Raw genomic sequence first — 20,070 nt, 5'->3', positions numbered from 1 at the left:
ACATATATATATAGTATGTAGTTTTACTTTATTTTATTTTGCTCTCTTGAAGTATGTAGTGTTACTCATATTGAAAACGATGCTTGTTTGACTATATCTCATTATCTCGTTGAGAAAGCTTACCGTCTCAATTTGGTGGCAACTCAAGAAGCAATAAGAACGAGGGTATATTGGTAATTTACCTACATATAATATTTCCCCACTCGAAGATATCCAAAAACGTTGCGTGTGGTTTTTTTTTTTTTTTTTTTTGTTTTTGTTTTTGGGATCAGATCTCTGTCTTTCGTGTTCAATTCCAATGGCGTCATGTGTTGTTGTTGCTCCTCTATCTCTCTCTGGTAAAATCGATGCCTTCTCGCCTCGTATATCGCTCCTTAAATTTCCCTTTGTGCATAAATAAGCTCATTTTGTTTCCATCGTTCTTTACTATATAATCTTTGTCCTCGAGGTTTCCGATTTGTATACTGAAGAGATGATTTGTAATTTCCGGTTGTGTTTTTTATAGCTGTTACTGTACGGAGTCAGTTCTTGAGTTGATCGTGCTAAATTAGCCTGATTTATTGCACTTCAGATCACTAAAACATTTAGATACAGAATCAATTCCTTGTTTGCCAACAAATGTATTAGAGTAACGAACTGTATCTTTGGGAGCTGTGATTTTGCAATTTTTATTTGTAAGAAATTTTGACAGATACCACCATAGCAAGGTTCTTGATTCAGGTTCTTGAATATCTGGTGGCACAGGTGGCTCTCAATCTCATCATGTGAAAGCTAATGGATTGTCGTCTACCACAAAGCTCAGTTCTATTTGTAAACCTTCTGCATTGTCAATCCTGAATAAATCAAACCGGACTCGCAAGTTTTCTGTTTCTGCTGGGTACCAGTAAGTATCTTATGTTATGTATGTCTGTCACTACTACTACTCTAGCGTTTTCTCTTCTGTTGAATTTGACTTAAAACCATCGTAACAACTTAATTCTTCTAATGATCTTCAGAGATGGGAGTAGGAGTGGAAGCAGTGGTGACTTCATAGCTGGTTTTCTTCTAGGAGGTGCTGTGTTTGGCGCTGTTGCATATATCTTTGCTCCACAGGTAAATGTTATCTCTTTGGAATCCTATGTATGGGAATTACACAGTAGCCTCATGTTTAATAATTTTGAATTGTGTTGCTAATCGGTTATTTTGTTTGTCTATGAAACTCTGTTGAAATGTTGAGTTGATTGAGGTTCTGTTCTTTGGTTATGCACATTCCAGTGGCAAAAAGAAAACAGATAGTATCTTTGTTATCTCATGACTGTTTCATTGGATCTTGGGATGACCTTTCTATAATGCTCATGTAATCTTAGCTAAACGATGTCTATGTCTTTTTTTCTTCTTTATTTTTGGTGATTTTAGATCCGGAGATCGCTACTGAATGAAGAAGATGAGTATGGTTTCAAGAAGCCGCAACAGCCAACGTACTACGATGAAGGTTTAGAGAAAACAAGAGAGACATTGAATGAGAAAATCGGACAGCTTAATTCCGCGATTGACAATGTTTCTTCGCGTTTAAGAGGTCGAGAAAAGAACAGTTCTTCCCCCAATGTACCGGTCGAAACTGACCCCGAAGTTGAAGCTACAACTTGAAGAAAATGAAAAAAAAAAAACAAACAAGTTTCATCTGTAGCCAGAGTTGAAAACCATTCCTTAAGGATTGATTTGGTGCTTCACTTTGTTTCTTGTTGCTTTTTGTGCTCTCAGTCCTCAGTAGACCTCTTGCAAAGTGAAATATATACGTCTTTTTTGTTTTACTTTTTAGTAAACTTAAATTCATAATATGGTCTAATTCAATTCAACTCAACTCAGCATTTTAGTATTTGCAACTTTTATCAGAAAAATAGAAGATCTTAGTATTTATACAAACTGGATAAGGTTTGAAATAATCCGTAAAAATACCAAAAAGAAAGAAAAAAAAAAAACAGAGAGAGATAAACATTGGCCGGTGGCCTCGTCACAAATCAATCACCAAAATATCCAAAAGGAACCGAAAAACGCATAAAGCCAAAGCCTTTCTTCTTCTTCTTCCGATATTACTGAGAAAGCAATCCACAAGATTCGATTGAAACTTTTCCATTTTCCTCAAAAAGTTTCGATTTTGTTGAACGGAAAAGAAAAACCTAATCCCCCTTTTACGTTAGGGTTCTAGGGTTTCTGTTTTGTCTCTCTGTCTGATGATGTGCGAGGAGATTCTTCCTCTGTTCGCGTCTATGTCAGATGGAAGACCATGATAAGTCTCCCCCTAAGGTAAAAATTACCAGTCTTTTCGAATCCAAAGTTTGATTTTTTTTTTGTATTCCTAGGAAAATGCATGAGTTCTCCATGGAGATTTGGTTTTTATTAGATAATGTCTGGTTTTGGTTTGAGTGGAATCTGAACGTTTGAGTTCTGTTCTTGAAATTTCTGGATTATGATTATTATGTTTGTATGTTCTCTTATCATTTTGACGAATGCCCAATTCGTTTGTTTGTTTGTAGGATTACTATAAGATTCTAGAAGTTGATTACGACGCAACTGAAGACTTGATCAGACTGAATTATCGGAAGCTTGCATTGGTTTGTCAACTCAGATATAACCCTTTTCCAATATCCGCTTAGAAGTCTTGTCTTTAGATAATGAATTTTTGATCTGGAAGAAGAATGAATTTTGCTGAGGATGTTTTATTTTTGTGTATCCATTCTACAGAAGTGGCATCCTGATAAGCACAAAGGCGATAGTGCAGCTACAGAGAAGTTTCAAGAGATTAATGAAGCTTATAATGGTAAGTCTTTCTTTTGCTTAGACGGTTTCTATGCATCGGAACGTAAGTACCCTAGGATAGTGGCAAGCTTCATTGGTATTTCCCTATATTCATTGGTCTAGAAACAAAATAAGACATGACAGAGAGAGAAGAAGTAGAGTAGAAAATTTAGAAAATAGGAAACATGTAGAAAGCAGATAGACGTTTTAGGAAGACGAGTATGAAAGAAAGTATAGCAGTGAGAGAACAAACTGCTTAAGCCTTTAGCTTTATCCATTTACCTCCTTAACCTTTATTGTTCATTAACTCTGTTTTAGTATTGATACATCTATATCTAGTCTCAGTCATCTGATAACTTTACGTCCCCTGAGATCTCTTCACTTCTGTGTAACTTGTTTCTCTTTAACATGTCACAGCCTTTTTGTTTGACAGTGGTCTACAACTCTACATAACTATCACTTGCATTATCTTCATCTCTTGATCCTTTATTGACTGACTTTTAGTATGAAATGTTTTCTATCGCCACTTGAGAATTTGATAGAGCACAGTGCTCCCTCTCTCTCTTTCTCAGTGTCTTGAATTTAAATGATTTCGTAATGTGAGTTAGCTTCTTCTTTCTTTTTGGCAGTGCTGATGGACCCTGCTAAACGTTTTGAGTATGATTTTACTGGTATTTATGAGATCCACAAGTATACTTTACGGGTATGTAACATTATCTTTTTGGGATTTACAAACAGTTGTTTTACATTTGAAAAGAACATGGTATCTAGTTTTTGACTGACCATTTGAGATGATCCCAACTCATTCTTGAACAGGAATATCTCGCCAGATTTAAGGGAATGATACTCACTTGCAATGGGCTCGGTATCAGCCAATCCTCATCACCATGGTAACAACCTCTTCAGAATATTCACTGTTCTTTTCCTCCACAATGTCAGATTCTTATATATCATATCATGATTCTGTATGTTTATCGGTAAAACTTTGCATGCAGGACACATCAATTGACTGGGACCACGAAACAACAGACGAGCAAGGTTGGTTTTCTTTTTCTATAATCGCTTCTTGGCATTGTGAATTTACTATGTAACTCCGTCAATACCCAGTTAACTGTATGGCTACTTACACAGGATACTGTATAAACTGAAGCAGAAGTTAGAAGAGAGCTGTAAAACTGTACAAAACTGGAGCCATTGCGCTTTTTATCGCGCATGATGATATAATGATATGCTTTAGTTAGATCTGTTGTATTGTTTCTTTATCTGTGTAGAATTAGAGAAGCTTGTATTGTCTCTGGCTTCTATTCATACATTCACACATTGGTGATGGTTCAGATATTTTACCACTCTACTTCTCTCATCATTTATGGTTTTTTCCAGACCGGAGACATACAGTGAATAATACAATCTATGAAACGAAGCTTCAGTCTTGAAGATGTATATATCTGCTTTGTACCTGTATATAGTTTAGTTCAAGATTCAATGTAATCATTAGCTTGCACAGCTCAAAAGGGAAGATTCATTAGCTTGCACTACTGTATTGATGCAGTGTCAACGGAGGGAATCTAATAATTTCACAAGTTCTGAGCTTTGTTATATTGGAAGTAACAAAGTTCATTACAATCCAGAGTAATAAATATTAACTAGTAACATGAAGTAACTAGTAACTACAGTGTTACATAAAGTTAAGTTCAAATTTTCGTTTCTCTGTTTCTGACAAGTAATATTGTTCTCTTACAAGATTACAACACACTTCGGAAGCTTCACTGAAAGTGATATATAAAGAAACCTAAGAAATGATACAGAACATTGTAAGAGGTATACATACAAAAAAATTGTTACAGAAACTTTGTTAAAGAATACATTATACATCAAAAACATTAGTATACAGGCAATATGAAAGAATGTACAACTTTAAATCAAGATTCTGCGCTCCGCCTCATAGAATCCCAACTTGGTTTCGAAAGACCTGAGTTTTCATTTCAAGGGCAAACATCCTCTCGGAGAGAAATCGGATACACATATGTGCGAGCTTCAATACTGTAATGTCTGTCAATAAATCCACTATGCAGCTTACGCTTTAAATTCACAGTGTCTATGGTTTCTCCAAATACATATGAACATCTGAGATTAGCTCATTTCATAGTGTCCCAAAATTGTCTTTAAAAGATCTGAGTTGATCTTTCCAGAGCTAAACATCTCAAGAAAGGAAGGAACCTGACCCGGATATAAATATCCCCTGAGATCCTTAAGCTGATGCACTTAATCCTAATTAATTACCTTCACTATTGGTAACATTCATTTGGCAAAATCCCATCTTCTATCATTTTTCTAAACAGCCCATCTGCTTCACGCCGTAGACCTTTCTTGTACAATCCTAACATCAACGTGGTGTATGTCCAAATATCTGGCATAAGTCCCTTGTGATTGAGGCTACAATATAAATCCCAAGCATCTGCCACCTCACCAGCCTTACACATCCCGCCAATGATGATATTATATGTCACGATATCAGCATCCATTCCACTCTTTTGCATATCCGCCAATATCACCAATGCTTTCTCTATCTTCCCATTACCACATAGACCATGTAACAAAACATTGTAAGTAACAATATTAGGAGTCACACCAGAAAAAACCATCCGTCTGAAGATTTCTTCAGCAACATTAAGTTTTCCAGCTCGACAATAACCCTGGATAAGAATTGTGTAAGTGACTGCATTTCTAATTACTCCTCTCTGAGACATCTCGCAGAAGAGTTTCATCCCATGCTCTACCTTCTTAGACTTGCAATATCCATTAATGAGAATACTATAAGTTACAACATCCGGGGAACAACCTTTGGTAACCATGAAACCAAACATATGCGCTGCATCATCTAGGCGACTGTACATGCAAAGCCCGTAAATCAGTAAACTGTAAGTAACAATGTCAGGATCCAGAGATCTTCGTATCATCTCCTCGTACAATTCTTCAGCCTCTAAAATATTCCCTTCTTTCACACACGCATCAATCAATGCATTGAAAGTAAATACATCAGGGTAGATCTCTCTCTTGGTCATATAGCTAACCATTCGGGTAGCATCGCTCCATCTACCTGAATTACAAAGTCCAGATATAAGAGAGTTGTAGGTAACAGCATCAGGTCTAACCCCATCATTCTCCATCCGGTTTAACAGATCCAAAGCGTTATCCACCTGTTTGCTTTTGCATAAACCATCAATAACTGTATTGTAGATCACAACATTAGGCTTATATCCCATTTCCACCATTCTCTCAAACATATACAAAGCATCATAAACCCTACCACCGCGACAGAATCCACAAAGCAAAGAACCAAAGGTGACAATGCTAGGCTCATGACCAAGTTTAATCATCTTCCCAAGAAACGACAACGCAAGAGAGAACTGAGAGCATCTGCAGAAACAATTCAACAAGATATTGCAAGTACAGAGGTTATGAGGGATCCCCAACATTTGCATCTGCTCCCAAAGATAGATCACAACATCATACTTCTTCATCTTGGAGATAGCACTTAATAACCTACTGAAATCAGCAATTGAAGGAAGAGGACGACACCGAACCATGTGAAAGAAGAGATCAAGCGATTCGTCTAGTTTCATATATTGAATCCCATTTCTCAATATTTCTCGGTAATCACTGCCACCGGAATAATAAGCTCGTCTCGAGAAACAGAAACCGCAAATGCTAAACGGAGAAGAAGACCGAGAGGTTCCGGGATTACCTTTATCGAGAAGATTGCGATGAAGAAACGACTTAGCTTTCGAAGAGATCGATCTCCTCATGCTTCAAAGCTTGAGTCTAGTTTCGTTCCCAATCTCTCCGAGAGAAGAAGAAGAAGAAGAAGAAGAAGAAGAAGAAGAAGAAGTGGTAAAAGTCTAAAACCTCACAACTCTTAACCGGTTTCTAATTCACCTGAATTTTTAAAATGGGGGATTCCGGTTTATTAGACCAAACCGGAGCAGAATTAATCGGTTATCTCAGTTGTAATTTCAATTTCTTGACTCACCTTTATTTTTACTAGGTGGGTGCCCGCGCTATGCGCGGGTTGTTGTTTTCATTTGTACTGTTTATTTTTTTGTTTTGTATTTTTGTCTTTTAACGTTTATTTATAGGATGTTTTGTATAGATTTTTAAATTCTGTGTGTTTAATAGCAGTCGCCTCAACCGATGTTTCATACTTTGCAATAGATGTTATAGTAGGATACCAATTCCTTCTTCTCGACAACCGTAGGAACAACAATATCAAACACTTTCTTTTCAACCTCAATAGTTCCACATGCAACAGTTGTAACAACAACTACTACTAATAAAAACACTCAAATACAAAATTACATCATCTAAAGAAATATGTATAATCCACTTGAAAATAAAAAGCAATAGTCCTCACAAAAACAAACAAACTTCACTAACCAACATCTCGTCTCAATATTTTTAGGTCCTAGGTGAACTAAATTTTTGAAACCTCTTTCACAATTTTTTTTTGTGCCCTTTGTTCAAAAGTTTTTTCTGAATTTTGGAGTGGACCCTTGGATTTTTCCCCTCCCGCCACCCCCTTGAGCCGGGTCAACATCGAGAGGCTTTTGAAAAGATTTGTGAGATTTTTGTGTTATGTTATTAATTTAACTTTAGATTGAGAAAGTGAGGTTGCTTCTAATATGCTGTAGAAACTGAGTTTCACACAATGAATTTGTTTGAAGGGGAAACAAATTCAATAACACTATCTCTCCAAGAAATTGGATTAGAACTAGAAATTGAAATAGGAATTAAATCTCTTAAAGAACAAGCTAGAGTTTGCTGAAGAACAGAGATGAATTTAGGGTTTTTGTATTAATTGTTGGATTGATTTACAATGAAGGGATTCCCCTTTATTTATAGACTTTCTTAGATTCACAGAATATATTCACTTTCCAAATCATAGTCCAGCTGATTAGAAAAGTTTCTCTCTTCTTATTAGGTCAGCCGCTGGGCAAGGTGAGAAGTCGGTCCCCTACCTCGGAACTGGGCTTCTTGATGATATTGGGCCTCCGCTTAAAGCCCGAATCCATTATTTGTTCGGACTCTCGGTTTGGATAACCGGTTTCCTTGCAGGTTTAGATCGGTATGTCGGGGTGCCAATTCTCGCACCAACATATGCGATAAGGCTACCTGCATACACCCTAATCATAAACCCTAAAGAACCTCAACAGTAACATACCATAGCAATTTTCAACTCAATCGCATCATATCCAATATTCTGGATCGGGCTATTGTACTAAGAGTTGCTACACTAAAATTTCATACAAAAATGTAGGAAATGAGAATGAATCAATACAATACAGACCACACACACAAAACTTACAAACAACAAATGGTCAAAAATACACTTAAAAGATGAAACTTTAAGATTAGGCATGTCAGAATTGAGGGTACCTTGAAGACGGGTCCAAATCCATCTTCGCTAAGTTTGTGAGTTGGGTGAAAATCTTTGATCACGGAAACTAACTTGAAAAGAGACATATTTGGTTTTGCTTCTACTCAAATTACCTCCATCTCAAAAACTTCTTCTCTGGTTTTGTGATAGAAAATTGATTTGAAATTGGAACATCAAAGAGAGATATTCGAAGAAGAGAGAAAGAGGAGATGAGAGAGAGAGCCTAATTCTCCAAATGTATTACATTTCTACTTCAGGTGAAAATGGTGGCAAATCAATTACAATTACGCTCTTGCTTGAGATAATTATAAAGGATATGTTGGTGGTGATACACGAAATGTTTGTTACAACATGAACACATCAGCCACTACTTTCTCTTTATGGGTTGAGGAAGAAAAGCTTATGGTGTGAAGAAGAAGAAGAGGGAGACTTTTTACTTTTTTGATTCAGTGTGTCAGAGACTTACGAATAGAGAGAAAGTGACGTGAAACCGAGAATAATTAACATTGATTCAAAAATCTGAGTTGTATTAATTGTTATATTTTGATTGGCTAGCTATTTTAAATTAGGTGTCAGCTCCAAATTTTTCTAAAATGCTGAGGTGGCATGTTGAGGGAGAGAGTTAGCCAACTTTCATATAATAGATTTTTTGGATTGCACACCAAAAAAAAAAAAGATTTTTGGGTTCAGTTACACCTAAACAGCTTTCTTGATTTAGAAATTTCTAAACTCGACACTAACCGGATTAGACATCCTTAATCCATGTGTCATGCTTGCATTAAAAATGATTCAACAACAATTTTACAAATAACAAACGCAAGATTTTGATAATATTATCAATGAATATAGCATAAGAGAGATTTTGTAGATGTTGGCCAGTTAACCACCTCTTAAACATGATAGAGCTTTCCTCTGGTTTGTATTCAGCTCATGTATGCCCACCGCCCTGTGAACTTAAAAGAAAATCTTAAACCCTTTTCATATGCAAAGTTCAAAAAAAACAAAAGTTTTGTAAAAGCAATGGAGACTTTGCTTTGACAGTAGCAAATGTCATCTTATTGGCATAAGTCTGAGTGTAACCAGCAACTTGATTGTTTATCATCCATGGCCATATGGTATCGTACGCTACTCTTAATGTCCATATTATAAGGCGTGTCCATAGATTAACATCCCTTAGTCATTTTCTTATACTTCCCTAAGTCATGTACATGTAAGAAGTGCATTTGATTCACAATATTATCAAAACTTTTAATTTTTTTTCAAAACTCAAATCACTCAAAATATTTAGAGATTCGATATTATTTTTGGCATTAAAACCGTGACATAAATAAAACTGAAACTTGTAATGTATATTATATACCTTTACCACATGAAGTGCTTCGCGAACGCTCTCGTCATTGGCCCAGTTGGAAGATATTAATTCTATGTATCTCTCTACAAGTGGGTGAAAAACTAATCTTGTGTAAATATTTATATCACAACGGTTTTGTTAATTCATTACTTTTCCAATATAGTAAACATAAAATTAGACAAAGAGCAAGAAGATGGGATGCTTACATAGCAATCAGTAGATGGAAGACATGTTCTATATACAAGTTTCGTCTAGTTCTTTCAAGTTGTGGTGTTCAAAGGGGCACCATGACCTTTTTAAATCTGGATATGGGAATGTGGCTAATACATTATATCAAAAAATATTTGCTAATATAACTTTGATTTTATATTTTGGAAGCTATTATTTTGAGACAGAAGGTTTTGGTTTGAGATATATGTCCGATCAGGGTTAATTTCTCGGATATTGGTTAAAGAAAAAGAAATAATTGAACAGAAATCATCAAAATCTAAATAGTAACGAAGTAACATCTACATTTGTTCAACTTCGACAGAAAAGCCGCATTTGCAGCGTTTTGTTTTCACAGAGGTTTCCTCATCAAAGGTTTCTTGGTCCTCAAGAAACACATGCTCATGGCTTTCGTCTTCATTACGAGTCTTTCTTACTCGTGACCTTCCTCCTCCTCCAGTCTTAGCCACTCTCTGATTTTCAGGTGATTTCACATTCTTCGGCTTAATGATGGGCACTGAATTCACTTCCAAACTCTTCGTTTCGACACTGTTGGAGTTATTAGCGTAACGGTTTTTCAATCTTTCACGGGTTAAGATCGACGAAAGAAGCTGATACCATCTTGAAGCTGCTTGTGCTTCATTTCTTCTTCTCTCCTCTTCTTCTCTTTTTTCTTGTTCTTCTGCATATGCCTAACCAAAACCAAAAAAAAGCGAGATAAAACCAAAGGATCCATACATGGTGGCAGATCGTAAGTTATGGAGACTGTACCTCGAGGATTGTGTCTTTGAACTCGGTACAGACCACAATACCTTGAAAAATAGGAGTAGCACCTCCACTTCTGTACTCGAAACCAACCATGGCAGGTGCATAATCTATACCAAATCTCTTAGCAACCGAAAATATTCTAGGAAGCTTTAGGTGGACTGTTCCAGGTGGGAGGCATTTCTCAGACCAGACATCAACTTGACCGCGCTCGTTCTGAAAAAAAGAAAAGATTTTTACACTTATACACTAGTCCCGTCTACAAAGTGTGTTATGTTTTGTTTTAAACTATTAATCAATGAAGTTGCAAGTTGCAACTGTAGAGGGATAACTTTTTGTTTTACCTTGGGCACAATTCCATTAACAGCGTGAGGGAGACACAATGGTTCCATTTGCCACTTCCCATATAGTTCCATCAAATAAGAACCACCTCCGATGTTACCGTCGCCATCTCCAAAATCTTTTACTTTCTTGAACTTCGAGTTCCGCTTCAGAATCTAATGTAATAATAGACTTCAAGAGTTGATCATCAAACCGGAAAAAAAGGGGAATGACTAAGATAATCACCAGGGGGAGAATAAAACACGGAAACCTTTGAGGGAACTTCATTCGCCTTAAGTTGTAGCCCATCACGGAGCCATCTTTCTTTTGTTTTAAGAGTCTGCACACAGGTTCGAGGATATACTGGATGACCATTGCAAAATCCCAGAACTGGACCTTTTGGGTGAAGTATCTGGTTCTTGTGAAGCCATTTCTCAATAGCATAGAGTTCGTGGCTTTTATAGGCCTGCAAGGTTAAATAAAGGGATCGCTGATAGTTCAACCGTTTAAGTGAAGCATGAGTTTTAAATATATTTGCCAGGTTAAACCCAATTTACCTGTTGGTTAGTAGGAAGCGGCTCAGTCAACGACCGCGTAGCCAACTCCATATCTTCAAGAGCACTCCTTATACCATAGGAAGAGCTACTCAAGGAAACTCTGTTAGCAACAGGATTTAGACTATTGAAATTTCTCAGAGCAATGTCTTCATTGTGAGTTGCGGCTGACTCTAGATGTATTAACGGTGCTAATACCATATCCCACCACACTGAACACACCCTTTTGGATGAAATAGTGTGCCATTTTGTACAGTACCTGAATAAGAAAAATGTCAAAAGGAAACTAGATGTAAAGAAGATCTTTTGCTCCACCTCCAATAAAGAAACTAGATGTAATAGAAACCTGCGAGTGACATCTTTGGCTCCACCACCAGCAAAAGCGACAACATATCTAAGAGAGGTTTTGCAAGCGGTAGTTGTAGCTTCAACGTTTTGCGCTGCATCTATCACTCCATTAACAGCATCCACATGGACCCATTTCCCATCCATGTTTTCCCCATTGCAGAACACCTCAGCCCAACAAAGGGGAGAATCTACTTTCTTAGAACCGATAGCCGTGGATATTACTTGGTTAGAAACTGAAGGGCCATCAATTACTTTTGTTATTTTACGAATTTTCGTTTTCCCGTTCACTTTAGAGCGCTGTTGGTTGTCTGCAGTTGCACTCAAAGCCATGGCTATTTGCATCTCGTACTCAACATCTCCTTTCCTCTTTGTTCCGCCAGATTTACTAGACGTTCCTGCTTCGCAAGATGAATTGACTGTATCGTGTTGCAACTGATCAGATCCCAGGGAGTTCCTATGCTGAGGCTCCGACGTTTCACAGAGACTTTTATCCTCAACATGGGAAGAAGATTTATTTGGGTATGACGAGATGGCCTGCTGTTTTGGTACCATAAGCGTTGAGGTCCTGAATACCCCATGCTTCATTTTACCTCGGTTTTGACCTGATGATTCGTCCTTATCGGCCCCTGGTTTTAAGGATGCAACATCAAGAATAGACACAAACCTGCGAAACTAAAATTAGTACAGAAAACTCGAAACATACTTGGCATACTAAGGCATAAGTATTATAAATAAGCAACACTTCAGAAACTATGGTACTGTAAATAGGTATCTGACAAAGATTAATCTTGAAAAGCACAACATCAAATGGCAATGAAAGTTATGGAGCTGAAAACTTGGCCAAATGTGACTGAGGAAACACATTAAACGTGCAAGAGTGGAGCTCTCATATAGTCATGACAAGGTGTCATTAATACACAGAGCAAAAAACAGATTCAAAACAAGCCTGGAAACAAAATATAAATACTATATTGTGGCAACAGTAAAAAGTATTACGTACCGAGTTGTGAGCTTTAATGCTCTAAACAAAGCAACAGACAGTGCTGCAAGCTGCAAAAAGGATTCCATAAGTTTCCTATAGAATTGATTTTGATCAATATTGGACCACTACTTTCCTAAAAGAAGGATTAACTTTGGAAAAGCCAAACAGAGTAATCTTCACACGCAGATATTCAAGATACTTTGGAAAAAGGAAGCTAACTTGTTTGAAAATTGAGATTAGCAAATTGAAGTTAACCAAATGAAAAAAGGTTAAATGTCAAAAATCTGATCACAAGCTTACCTCTTCAGCTGTGCCTTTACGAGATTCAAGAGCAAATGCTAGGGAAGTACGAAAAGTTTTCTCAGAACTGGGAGTACACCTAACGGAAAAGTTTTCACGAACCTACAATATAAGCCAGGGAAAAGTTGTTTTAACATTCCATCAGAACAAAATAAAAGCTACAGGCCAGTAAACCCATACCCAACGAAGAAGAGGGGCTACATCCCTGACAGTAACTTTCTCGATATTCGCTACTTTTGATAAGTATGATGGCAGAAGTGAAAGCAAGGCAGCCTGCGAATAAAACTTAAAGATTAGGTAAAATTTTAACGCAGGATGCAACCTAAGCAAGCAAAAAGAAAAGATAGAACTTTTGAGCAACAGGTAACACAGTTGTAGTTGATGGATACAATTTGTTTACCTGAATCAAGGGATCATTACAAGCATTGTCAACTATCCTCCCTCTTGCGAGCAGACAGAGCAAGTGAACCTTATGTACAAGTTCCGCCCGTTCCTTAAACGACAAAGTCCGAATCTCTTTAGCTACCACTCATATTTGGAGAAGAAACAGAAGTAATCATATAGAAAATCCTGAAATTTAGTTCAAGCACAGTATACCTTGTCTTTTGCTGTTGCACGGTATGCATTCTTCTGCTTCTTAGCATCAGGAACATCATCATCAAATTCTATGGTTAACTCTCTAGTGTCATCAACATTAGCATCAACCGTGTTATCAAGAATAGGAATTGGACAGTCTTCCCAGTCTGAATCATTCATTTCATCATCATCCGAGAGTACAATCGTAACACATTCCCTGTCCTCTAGAACGTTATCAGTTAAAGTTGTCTTAACGGCTTGCTTCCCCTTGTCATTTACACTTTTATCCCGCTGCAAAGATAGAAAATTAAAATAATCTTTAACACTCCCAGACAACAGAGGAACTATAGAAGAAAAGAATCTTTTGGCAAAGAAAAGACAAAAACAAGAAACCTTGTAAACAATCTATAATAAAATTTGCTACTCCTACTAACATCTTTAAGTACCAATAGTAAAATCACCATAAGAATAAAATGTTCTGGGCATAAAGAGAAGAGACAAAACCACCTTTGAGGAATCAAAGTTGTCATCTTGCTTCTTCTTGCCTCGAGAAGTTCTTCTGTCAAGAATTTTGTTGACTGCAGCTCTAGAGGCTGCTGAGAGTCTACCGTCCTTACTATCACTTGTAGACTTCATCTTTCAGGCTTCTCCAGAAAACCCTAAGCATTAAAAAAAAAAAACAAAATCCAAAAAATTAAAGCCGAAAGACAATGACGATTAGGTTACCAAAAAAAGCGACAGTCATTGTATTTTCTCTGCAACTTCCATCGTTGATGGACACTAACCAATATTTTAATATCCAATTCCAATGATAAAGTTATGTTCTTTGCATAAATAATAAGTACAGAGACAAATATATAAAAAGGAAAAAGCTTTCTCAATCGTTCCCCAAAGAGTCAAATTCGAAGAGAGAAAGATACTTACCGACGAATCGAGGCCGTAGGAGACAGAAAGTATTCGACCGGAGCGAACGATTTCACGCGCCAAATTCGACCGACGTACGGAGAAAAAAACTAAACCTTTCTCCGATTCCGAGAGGGACTTAAGATTTCTTTAAGATGGGACCCACCAAACCAGTTCATTAAACCGCCTCAATGTCGCCACGTCACTTACCCTTTTTTTTTTTTGGACATTCCATTATTATTTATTTGCGAGTGAAAGTCTTATATGCCACTAATTAAAATAAAAAAATCAGGATTGCCGCTATATAATCAATCAGTATGCCACTCATAATATGTTATTCTCTTTTTAATCTTAATGAATTGATTTTATTTTATTTTGTTTTTTAAATATAATCTGAAAAATAAGAAAATAAAGAAATAAAAAATCAAATCTCTCTTCTCTCTCCTCCAATTCCCCGATTTTTCTCCGATAATCTCCTTCCCTTTTCAATTCCTTCAATTCCTCTCTGAGCAAAGTAAAACCAATCCAACGTAACTCGTTCTCTCTTTATAAGCTGACCCATGTTTTGCTCCTCTCTTACTTAGCTGCTCAGCCTCCTCTTTCCTTCCTCCTCTGGTTGTAATGCTCCGAGACGCAGCTCCTCCGGTCGTGGGACGTCGGAAAACTTGGTAAGCTCGCCTACTCCAGCTCTTCTGACGTCGCCGCATCCTAACGTCGCGTGTGGGTTCAGGTTGGCCTTTTTTCCTTATTGTTAGAGAATTTGGAGAAGTTAAATTAGGGATTTGATATGAAAAGTAGGTTATTTGGAAAAAATGTACAATTGGTTTGATTGTGATGAATTGTGTGTAAATAAGAATTGTGTTTGAATTTATTGTGTTTTATTTTTAGGAGGCAATAAAAAGCATACACACAAACGTTCATTTTGATTATGGAGGGCATTATTCAGAGGAGCATGAATGGATTTCAAAAAATGGTTTATACGCTATATCACTTAAGACCTCTTCTTTGGAGCAAATAACTTTCTCAGTGTTAGTTGATAAGATAAGGAGGAAGATTGGGATAGATGAAACGAAGGGTATGTTGAAATTGAGCTATAGTCTATCTAATGCTCGGAGAGAGTGGTATATTGTAGATGACGAGGACGGTTTTGTCTATCTAACATCAGTGGATAAAGATGGACTTAAACTTGTGTTGCATGTAGAGTTATTTAGCAATTTGGAAGCAAACCAGAGGGTTGCGCAACTTTCAAGAGTAGAGCGAGTAAGTTCAGTTGGTTTGAATTATGGGGAGCTGGTTTCATATGGCAAAGCTGTTGATGTAGAAAATGCTGGCATTCTAACTATTTTCAACCCGTGTGAACAACAAAATGAGCCGATTATTGAGGAGGTGTTGGAGAGTTTTGTTAATGAAGAGATTATTGTTAATGAAGAGTGTGAGAATGTAGGACAAATAAATGAATCTGGGGCTGATGTTTCAGATTCAGATATGGATGATAGGCATGAGTATGCAGAGCTCCCATCTAATGTCGAAAAAAGTCAGTTTAAAGAATGGGAAGATGGTACAGGTCTTGAAATAAATCAAGAATTTTGCTCTAAGGAGGATGTGCAAGATCTGGTTCATAGAGCTGCAAATAAAAACTGCTTTAATATTAAAACATTTAAGTCGGATGCGGATCGACTTATGTTAAGATGCAAGCAAGATTCAAAAGGTTGTAAGTGGTATTTACATGTTGCAAGAGTTAAGAATTCTGACTATTTTAGTGTCAGAGTACACAGAAAGATGCATACATGCTCTCGATGTGTCGCGAGTACAAGCATTAGTAAACAAAAAGGGTCAACACGATTAGTAGCATCTATTTTGCATGATGACTATCCAGGTCAATTCGACACCCCTACTCCTAAAAACATCATGAACATCGTGCAAAGAAGACTTGGTTTGCAGTTGTCATACTCTACTGCCTTGAGAGGTAAGAAACAACATGTTAGTGATATAGACAAGTATCCTTGTGTTCATGCGATTGCCGCAACCAGGAACCTGATGAGGAAGGAAGGAAGAGCTATGAATATCCAAATCCATGAATTATGCTCGATTTATTATTTGATAGAGACTTGGGCATTGGCATATTATAGAACGATATTTTTAGTACCGCATGAGTCGAGTTGGAGTGTTCCTAAAGAAAAACGTCAGTTGTTCGCCTTACCTCCAGAGTACACTCCTAAAAATGGAAGAACTCAAGAAAAACATTTTTTTATCTTCGAGAGAACATTATCGGAAGAAGAGGAACAAGTCTCGGCCTGGCATAAACTTGGACAATTGGTTGCAGCCTCCTGAAACCTCTTAATCTGTGTCTTTACATTGTACTTCAATTTTTTTGTATTATGGTAGAAGTAAAACTTAATATGTACTCGTGTTTGGATTCTCTTGTATTCGGTACAACCAGGTTCTACTAGGTACAACTATGACTTAATCTGTACTCGTGTTTCGATTCTCTATTTTTGGGTACAACAAGGTTCTACTAGGTACAACTATGACTTAATTACAAAGTAGTTGTTAAGTAAAATTATGATTACAAAACAATAAATTAGTTACAGTAATAATAACATTTTGTACAAGAATACCAATCTGATCCAAAACTTATAAAATAATTCAAATTATGTATTTCAGTAAAACATCTTCCATTTAAACACTCTTAATAATATAAGGAACAATTTCTACAACTTAACCTATTTTATCCAAATGATTATGGAAATTATAATTTTTGAAAATTTATCTTATCCAAACCTTTTAGATGATAATTAATGATGTGAAGTAATGTGTCCAACTACATCAGAGTATACATTATTCAAGTCCAACCACAAATTCACTAATATCTCTAAAGTCCAACTATGGCGAGCATAATACAACTGTACACCCAGGTACAACTATGACTAAATTGCGCCGCCATTTATCATAGAACCCCACACACCCACACGTGCGCTGTTATTTTATTAGAAAAACGTTGGATATATATTTTTTTTTCTTCCTAGTGTTCTGTTTATTCTAAAATCATGATGTATTTGTTCTCAGATGTACTAATGTTCTCAGTTGTACCAATGTTCTCAGTTGTACCTAGTTGTACTGCGACCTAGTTGTACCGCGACCTAGTTGTACCGTTTACTCAATTCAACCAAAGTACACACAACCTGCAACAAGTATTCAACGAAAGTACAATACCAATCAGATCAGTTCCTACAACAACATCAGTTTTAACCATAAGACCAAATACTGCGACCTAGTTGTACCGTTTACTCAAATCTACCAAATTACACACAACCTGCAACAAGTATTCAACGAAAGTACAACTGAACGATTAATTCTTCACTTTCTTTTGAGCGGTTAACCATAAGACCAAATATTGCGACCTAGTTGTACCGTTTACTCAAATCTACCAAAGTACACACAACCTGCAACAAGTATTCAACGAAAGTACAACTGAACGATTAATTCTTCTTCTTCTTCTAGTATAGACAACTAATTCACGTGATTGATAATTCATGGAACTAGGTGTCACAAAATTCATATCATCCATGGGTTGAGGCGTGTATGTTTCTTTCACTCCTTTTCCACTCTCATGCGCCATACATCTTTCAAGATCAACCACAATATTTTATGTGCTCTAAGTCTGTTTGGTAAACACCCTTCCACAATATTTTCTTCTTCTTCACAATAAGATGCTCTCTCCAACTATCAACAATGGGATCTATAAAACCTATCCCTTCATCAGCAGAATTATCGTCTATTATGCGGCTCAAAAGAGCTTTCTCTTCCTCATCCGGTTTCAAGATGCTAGTTATATTCTACAAACAATAAATAAATTTAAATTAATACTTCTTTAAGGAAAACACAAACAATTGAGGTTCCAAGATACCAAACTCTAACCTTAATACTTCCAAGTGCTGCATTTATTTCATCCAATGAAAATCCTCGCATTAAACTTTCAGAGAACTTGTACTTGCACATGCGTGGACAGTCTTTCTCTGCGGGTACAGCTACTATGAATTTGCGTTGAAGATGTGGAATACACTCAAATGCCAGAATCTACACATACTAATATCCAATTTTTAAAATCAACTAATATCCACAGTAATATCTAATTGTTAAATAATAATATCTCAATGCTACCTCCAAAGGAATGATGAACCCGGAAAAAGTGATATGCGCATTTGGTTTCACGGATCCCTTTACGGATCCCTTTTAGTTTGTCATCGCCGACCGGATCCCATTCATACATTTATCGAATGACTAACGTCCCCATGGAAACTTCTCACAAACATCCAAATCATCAATAACACTCAGAATAAACGGATCTATGTTTCCATCGGTCTTTGACTTCGCTACCACTATCTTGCTTAAGAAGTACAAGATAGTCAACTTCCTCCGGTCAATACTGTTATTCTGCATTTCCTCTAGTTTTGCTTCGACATCACTGATTTTGATTTTATCATTTCTTCCAAAACACCCTCTGAACACACTTGTAAGACCACAACTTTTTATCCTTATAACAAGTGGGGTAATCATGGCAGTCCAATCCAGTTAAAAGTGCATGTTCTCTCAACGAATACCTAACAGGGACTCCATTTACCACAAACCAGCATTCTCTTTGCATCTCCGTACAAGCTGTGCGAAGAAAAAGCATCCACATGCCTTGAATCATGTGATTTGGCTCCTGAGGCATATGGAATCTGTGCTTAAACTGAGAATGCTCTTTAAACCATTTCCGTTATGGCTCAAACTGATCAATGAAATTCACTGTCTACGTCACAGTACACCTTGTGCCTAATTTACAACTCTTGGTGTATTCAGGTGGATAGAAGAACATATCCTGTGGCTGCAGCGGTTGCTCTTCATCATCATCATCATCATTTGTATCCTGAAAATTCATACAAATTTACTTACTTAATCCTAACACAACAAACTTTCTTTTTTACTAGTTGTACAGAACCACTATTACTCATGCTATTGTACCTGAGCATCTGAGATTTCTTCTTCCCCATCACCTTCTGCTTCTCGTTCTTCTGTTGCTTGTGATAGTTCTGTGGGAGGTGATGGTTCTGTGAGAGGATTAGTTTCGTTTAGAGCTTCTCCTATTTCTTCAACTGCTCTTTCTGTCGAATCATATACTCTACCACCATCTCTTACAATAGCCATTGCTAACAACAAAAAGAAACCAAAACAAAACAAATTACATTATGAAAAATACGAAAGAACAACCAAAACACAACATGATAAATCGCTACTAATATAATTGCCTAAGACTGAATATGATAGAAACTAACTATTAAGATGCCAATTTCGACAAAGAAGATGAAACTAGGCAACAGATCTTACAAAGAAGTTGAAGAACACAGTCAGACCTCGTCGGGGAGAAGGGTCGACGGAAAAGATGACTCACCGGGAGAAGAGTTAACGTTGGACCTCGTCGATTCAAGCATTTACTTGTCGGAAAAGAGGTTCTGTCGGAATCGGGAGGGGAAACGGAAAACGGAGGAACACAAGTCGGGGGTCGGCGATGGAG

At 36.9% G+C, this 20,070-nt stretch overlaps 5 protein-coding genes and 1 pseudogene across 6 annotated transcripts; 3 read left to right on the top strand and 3 right to left on the bottom strand.

Moving 5' to 3' along the window:
* The first annotated feature begins 2 nt into the window (after window positions 1–2).
* LOC104735700 (uncharacterized) lies at window positions 3–1,790 on the top strand. The gene is made up of 4 exons (XM_010455527.3): window positions 3–338; window positions 745–883; window positions 996–1,092; window positions 1,396–1,790. The coding sequence occupies exons 1-4, from the start codon at window positions 299–301 to the stop codon at window positions 1,624–1,626; spliced, it is 507 nt and encodes a 168-aa protein (XP_010453829.1). The 5' UTR covers window positions 3–298; the 3' UTR covers window positions 1,627–1,790.
* Window positions 1,791–1,921: 131 nt separating this feature from the next.
* LOC104769948 (uncharacterized) lies at window positions 1,922–4,215 on the top strand. Its single transcript, XM_087481378.1, has 7 exons — window positions 1,922–2,283; window positions 2,514–2,591; window positions 2,722–2,797; window positions 3,405–3,478; window positions 3,592–3,665; window positions 3,771–3,813; window positions 3,907–4,215. Exons 1-7 carry the CDS (start codon window positions 2,254–2,256, stop codon window positions 3,916–3,918), a joined length of 387 nt encoding a protein of 128 aa, XP_087337504.1. The 5' UTR covers window positions 1,922–2,253; the 3' UTR covers window positions 3,919–4,215.
* Window positions 4,216–4,531: 316 nt separating this feature from the next.
* On the bottom strand, window positions 4,532–6,659 carry LOC104735697 (uncharacterized). The gene has a single exon (XM_010455525.3). The coding sequence runs from the start codon at window positions 6,579–6,581 to the stop codon at window positions 5,061–5,063; it is 1,521 nt and encodes a 506-aa protein (XP_010453827.1). The 5' UTR covers window positions 6,582–6,659; the 3' UTR covers window positions 4,532–5,060.
* Window positions 6,660–10,026: 3,367 nt separating this feature from the next.
* On the bottom strand, window positions 10,027–14,746 carry LOC104735696 (DNA repair protein RAD4). Of its 2 annotated transcripts, XM_010455524.3 has the most exons (13): window positions 14,538–14,746; window positions 14,121–14,272; window positions 13,635–13,904; window positions 13,438–13,530; window positions 13,218–13,310; window positions 13,038–13,139; window positions 12,756–12,805; window positions 11,754–12,419; window positions 11,411–11,666; window positions 11,125–11,319; window positions 10,877–11,029; window positions 10,539–10,748; window positions 10,027–10,459 (listed from the first exon to the last, which is right to left on the bottom strand). In XM_010455524.3, the coding sequence occupies exons 2-13, from the start codon at window positions 14,247–14,249 to the stop codon at window positions 10,070–10,072; spliced, it is 2,607 nt and encodes an 868-aa protein (XP_010453826.1). In that variant the 5' UTR covers window positions 14,250–14,272; window positions 14,538–14,746; the 3' UTR covers window positions 10,027–10,069. The 2 variants fall into 2 exon arrangements, with proteins under 2 accessions (XP_010453826.1, XP_087338542.1); XM_087482416.1 differs by lacking the exons at window positions 13,218–13,310; window positions 13,438–13,530; window positions 13,635–13,904; window positions 14,121–14,272; window positions 14,538–14,746 and having other exon boundaries at window positions 11,754–12,381; window positions 13,038–13,127.
* LOC147929250 (uncharacterized) lies at window positions 14,324–16,847 on the top strand. Its single transcript, XM_087480540.1, has 2 exons — window positions 14,324–14,359; window positions 15,405–16,847. The coding sequence occupies exons 1-2, from the start codon at window positions 14,324–14,326 to the stop codon at window positions 16,845–16,847; spliced, it is 1,479 nt and encodes a 492-aa protein (XP_087336666.1).
* A 1,301-nt stretch (window positions 16,848–18,148) lies between these two features.
* On the bottom strand, window positions 18,149–19,413 carry LOC147929249 (uncharacterized protein At3g43530-like; annotated as a pseudogene).
* Between the last annotated feature and the right edge of the window lie 657 nt (window positions 19,414–20,070).

This window comes from Camelina sativa, chromosome 13 (assembly GCF_030686135.1).
Source record: "Camelina sativa cultivar CO46 ecotype springtype chromosome 13, ASM3068613v1".
Taxonomy (NCBI): Eukaryota; Viridiplantae; Streptophyta; class Magnoliopsida; order Brassicales; family Brassicaceae; genus Camelina; species Camelina sativa.
The sequence above is the reverse complement of the archived record's forward strand: the minus strand, read 5'-3'. Positions and strand labels throughout refer to the sequence as shown.

What these genes read in the sequence shown, in the direction of transcription:
- LOC104735700 (XM_010455527.3), top strand. Translation starts at nt 299, where the DNA reads ATGGCGTCATGTGTTGTTGTTGCTCCTCTATCTCTCTCTG. An exon ending in TGCTCCTCTATCTCTCTCTG is followed by an intron (nt 339 to 744) that starts GTAAAATCGATG and finishes CTGGTGGCACAG; the next exon opens with GTGGCTCTCAATCTCATCAT. An exon ending in TCTGTTTCTGCTGGGTACCA is followed by an intron (nt 884 to 995) that starts GTAAGTATCTTA and finishes AATGATCTTCAG; the next exon opens with AGATGGGAGTAGGAGTGGAA.
- LOC104769948 (XM_087481378.1), top strand. Translation starts at nt 2,254, where the DNA reads ATGGAAGACCATGATAAGTCTCCCCCTAAG. An exon ending in ATGATAAGTCTCCCCCTAAG is followed by an intron (nt 2,284 to 2,513) that starts GTAAAAATTACC and finishes GTTTGTTTGTAG; the next exon opens with GATTACTATAAGATTCTAGA. An exon ending in ATTATCGGAAGCTTGCATTG is followed by an intron (nt 2,592 to 2,721) that starts GTTTGTCAACTC and finishes TCCATTCTACAG; the next exon opens with AAGTGGCATCCTGATAAGCA.
- LOC104735697 (XM_010455525.3), bottom strand. Translation starts at nt 6,581, where the DNA reads ATGAGGAGATCGATCTCTTCGAAAGCTAAGTCGTTTCTTCATCGCAAT.
- LOC104735696 (XM_010455524.3), bottom strand. Translation starts at nt 14,249, where the DNA reads ATGAAGTCTACAAGTGATAGTAAGGACGGTAGACTCTCAGCAGCCTCT. An exon ending in GTAATGATCCCTTGATTCAG is followed by an intron (nt 13,311 to 13,437) that starts GTAAACAAATTG and finishes TTTTATTCGCAG; the next exon opens with GCTGCCTTGCTTTCACTTCT. An exon ending in CGCTTCCTACTAACCAACAG is followed by an intron (nt 11,320 to 11,410) that starts GTAAATTGGGTT and finishes TTAACCTTGCAG; the next exon opens with GCCTATAAAAGCCACGAACT.
- LOC147929250 (XM_087480540.1), top strand. Translation starts at nt 14,324, where the DNA reads ATGACGATTAGGTTACCAAAAAAAGCGACAGTCATT. An exon ending in CAAAAAAAGCGACAGTCATT is followed by an intron (nt 14,360 to 15,404) that starts GTATTTTCTCTG and finishes TTTTATTTTTAG; the next exon opens with GAGGCAATAAAAAGCATACA.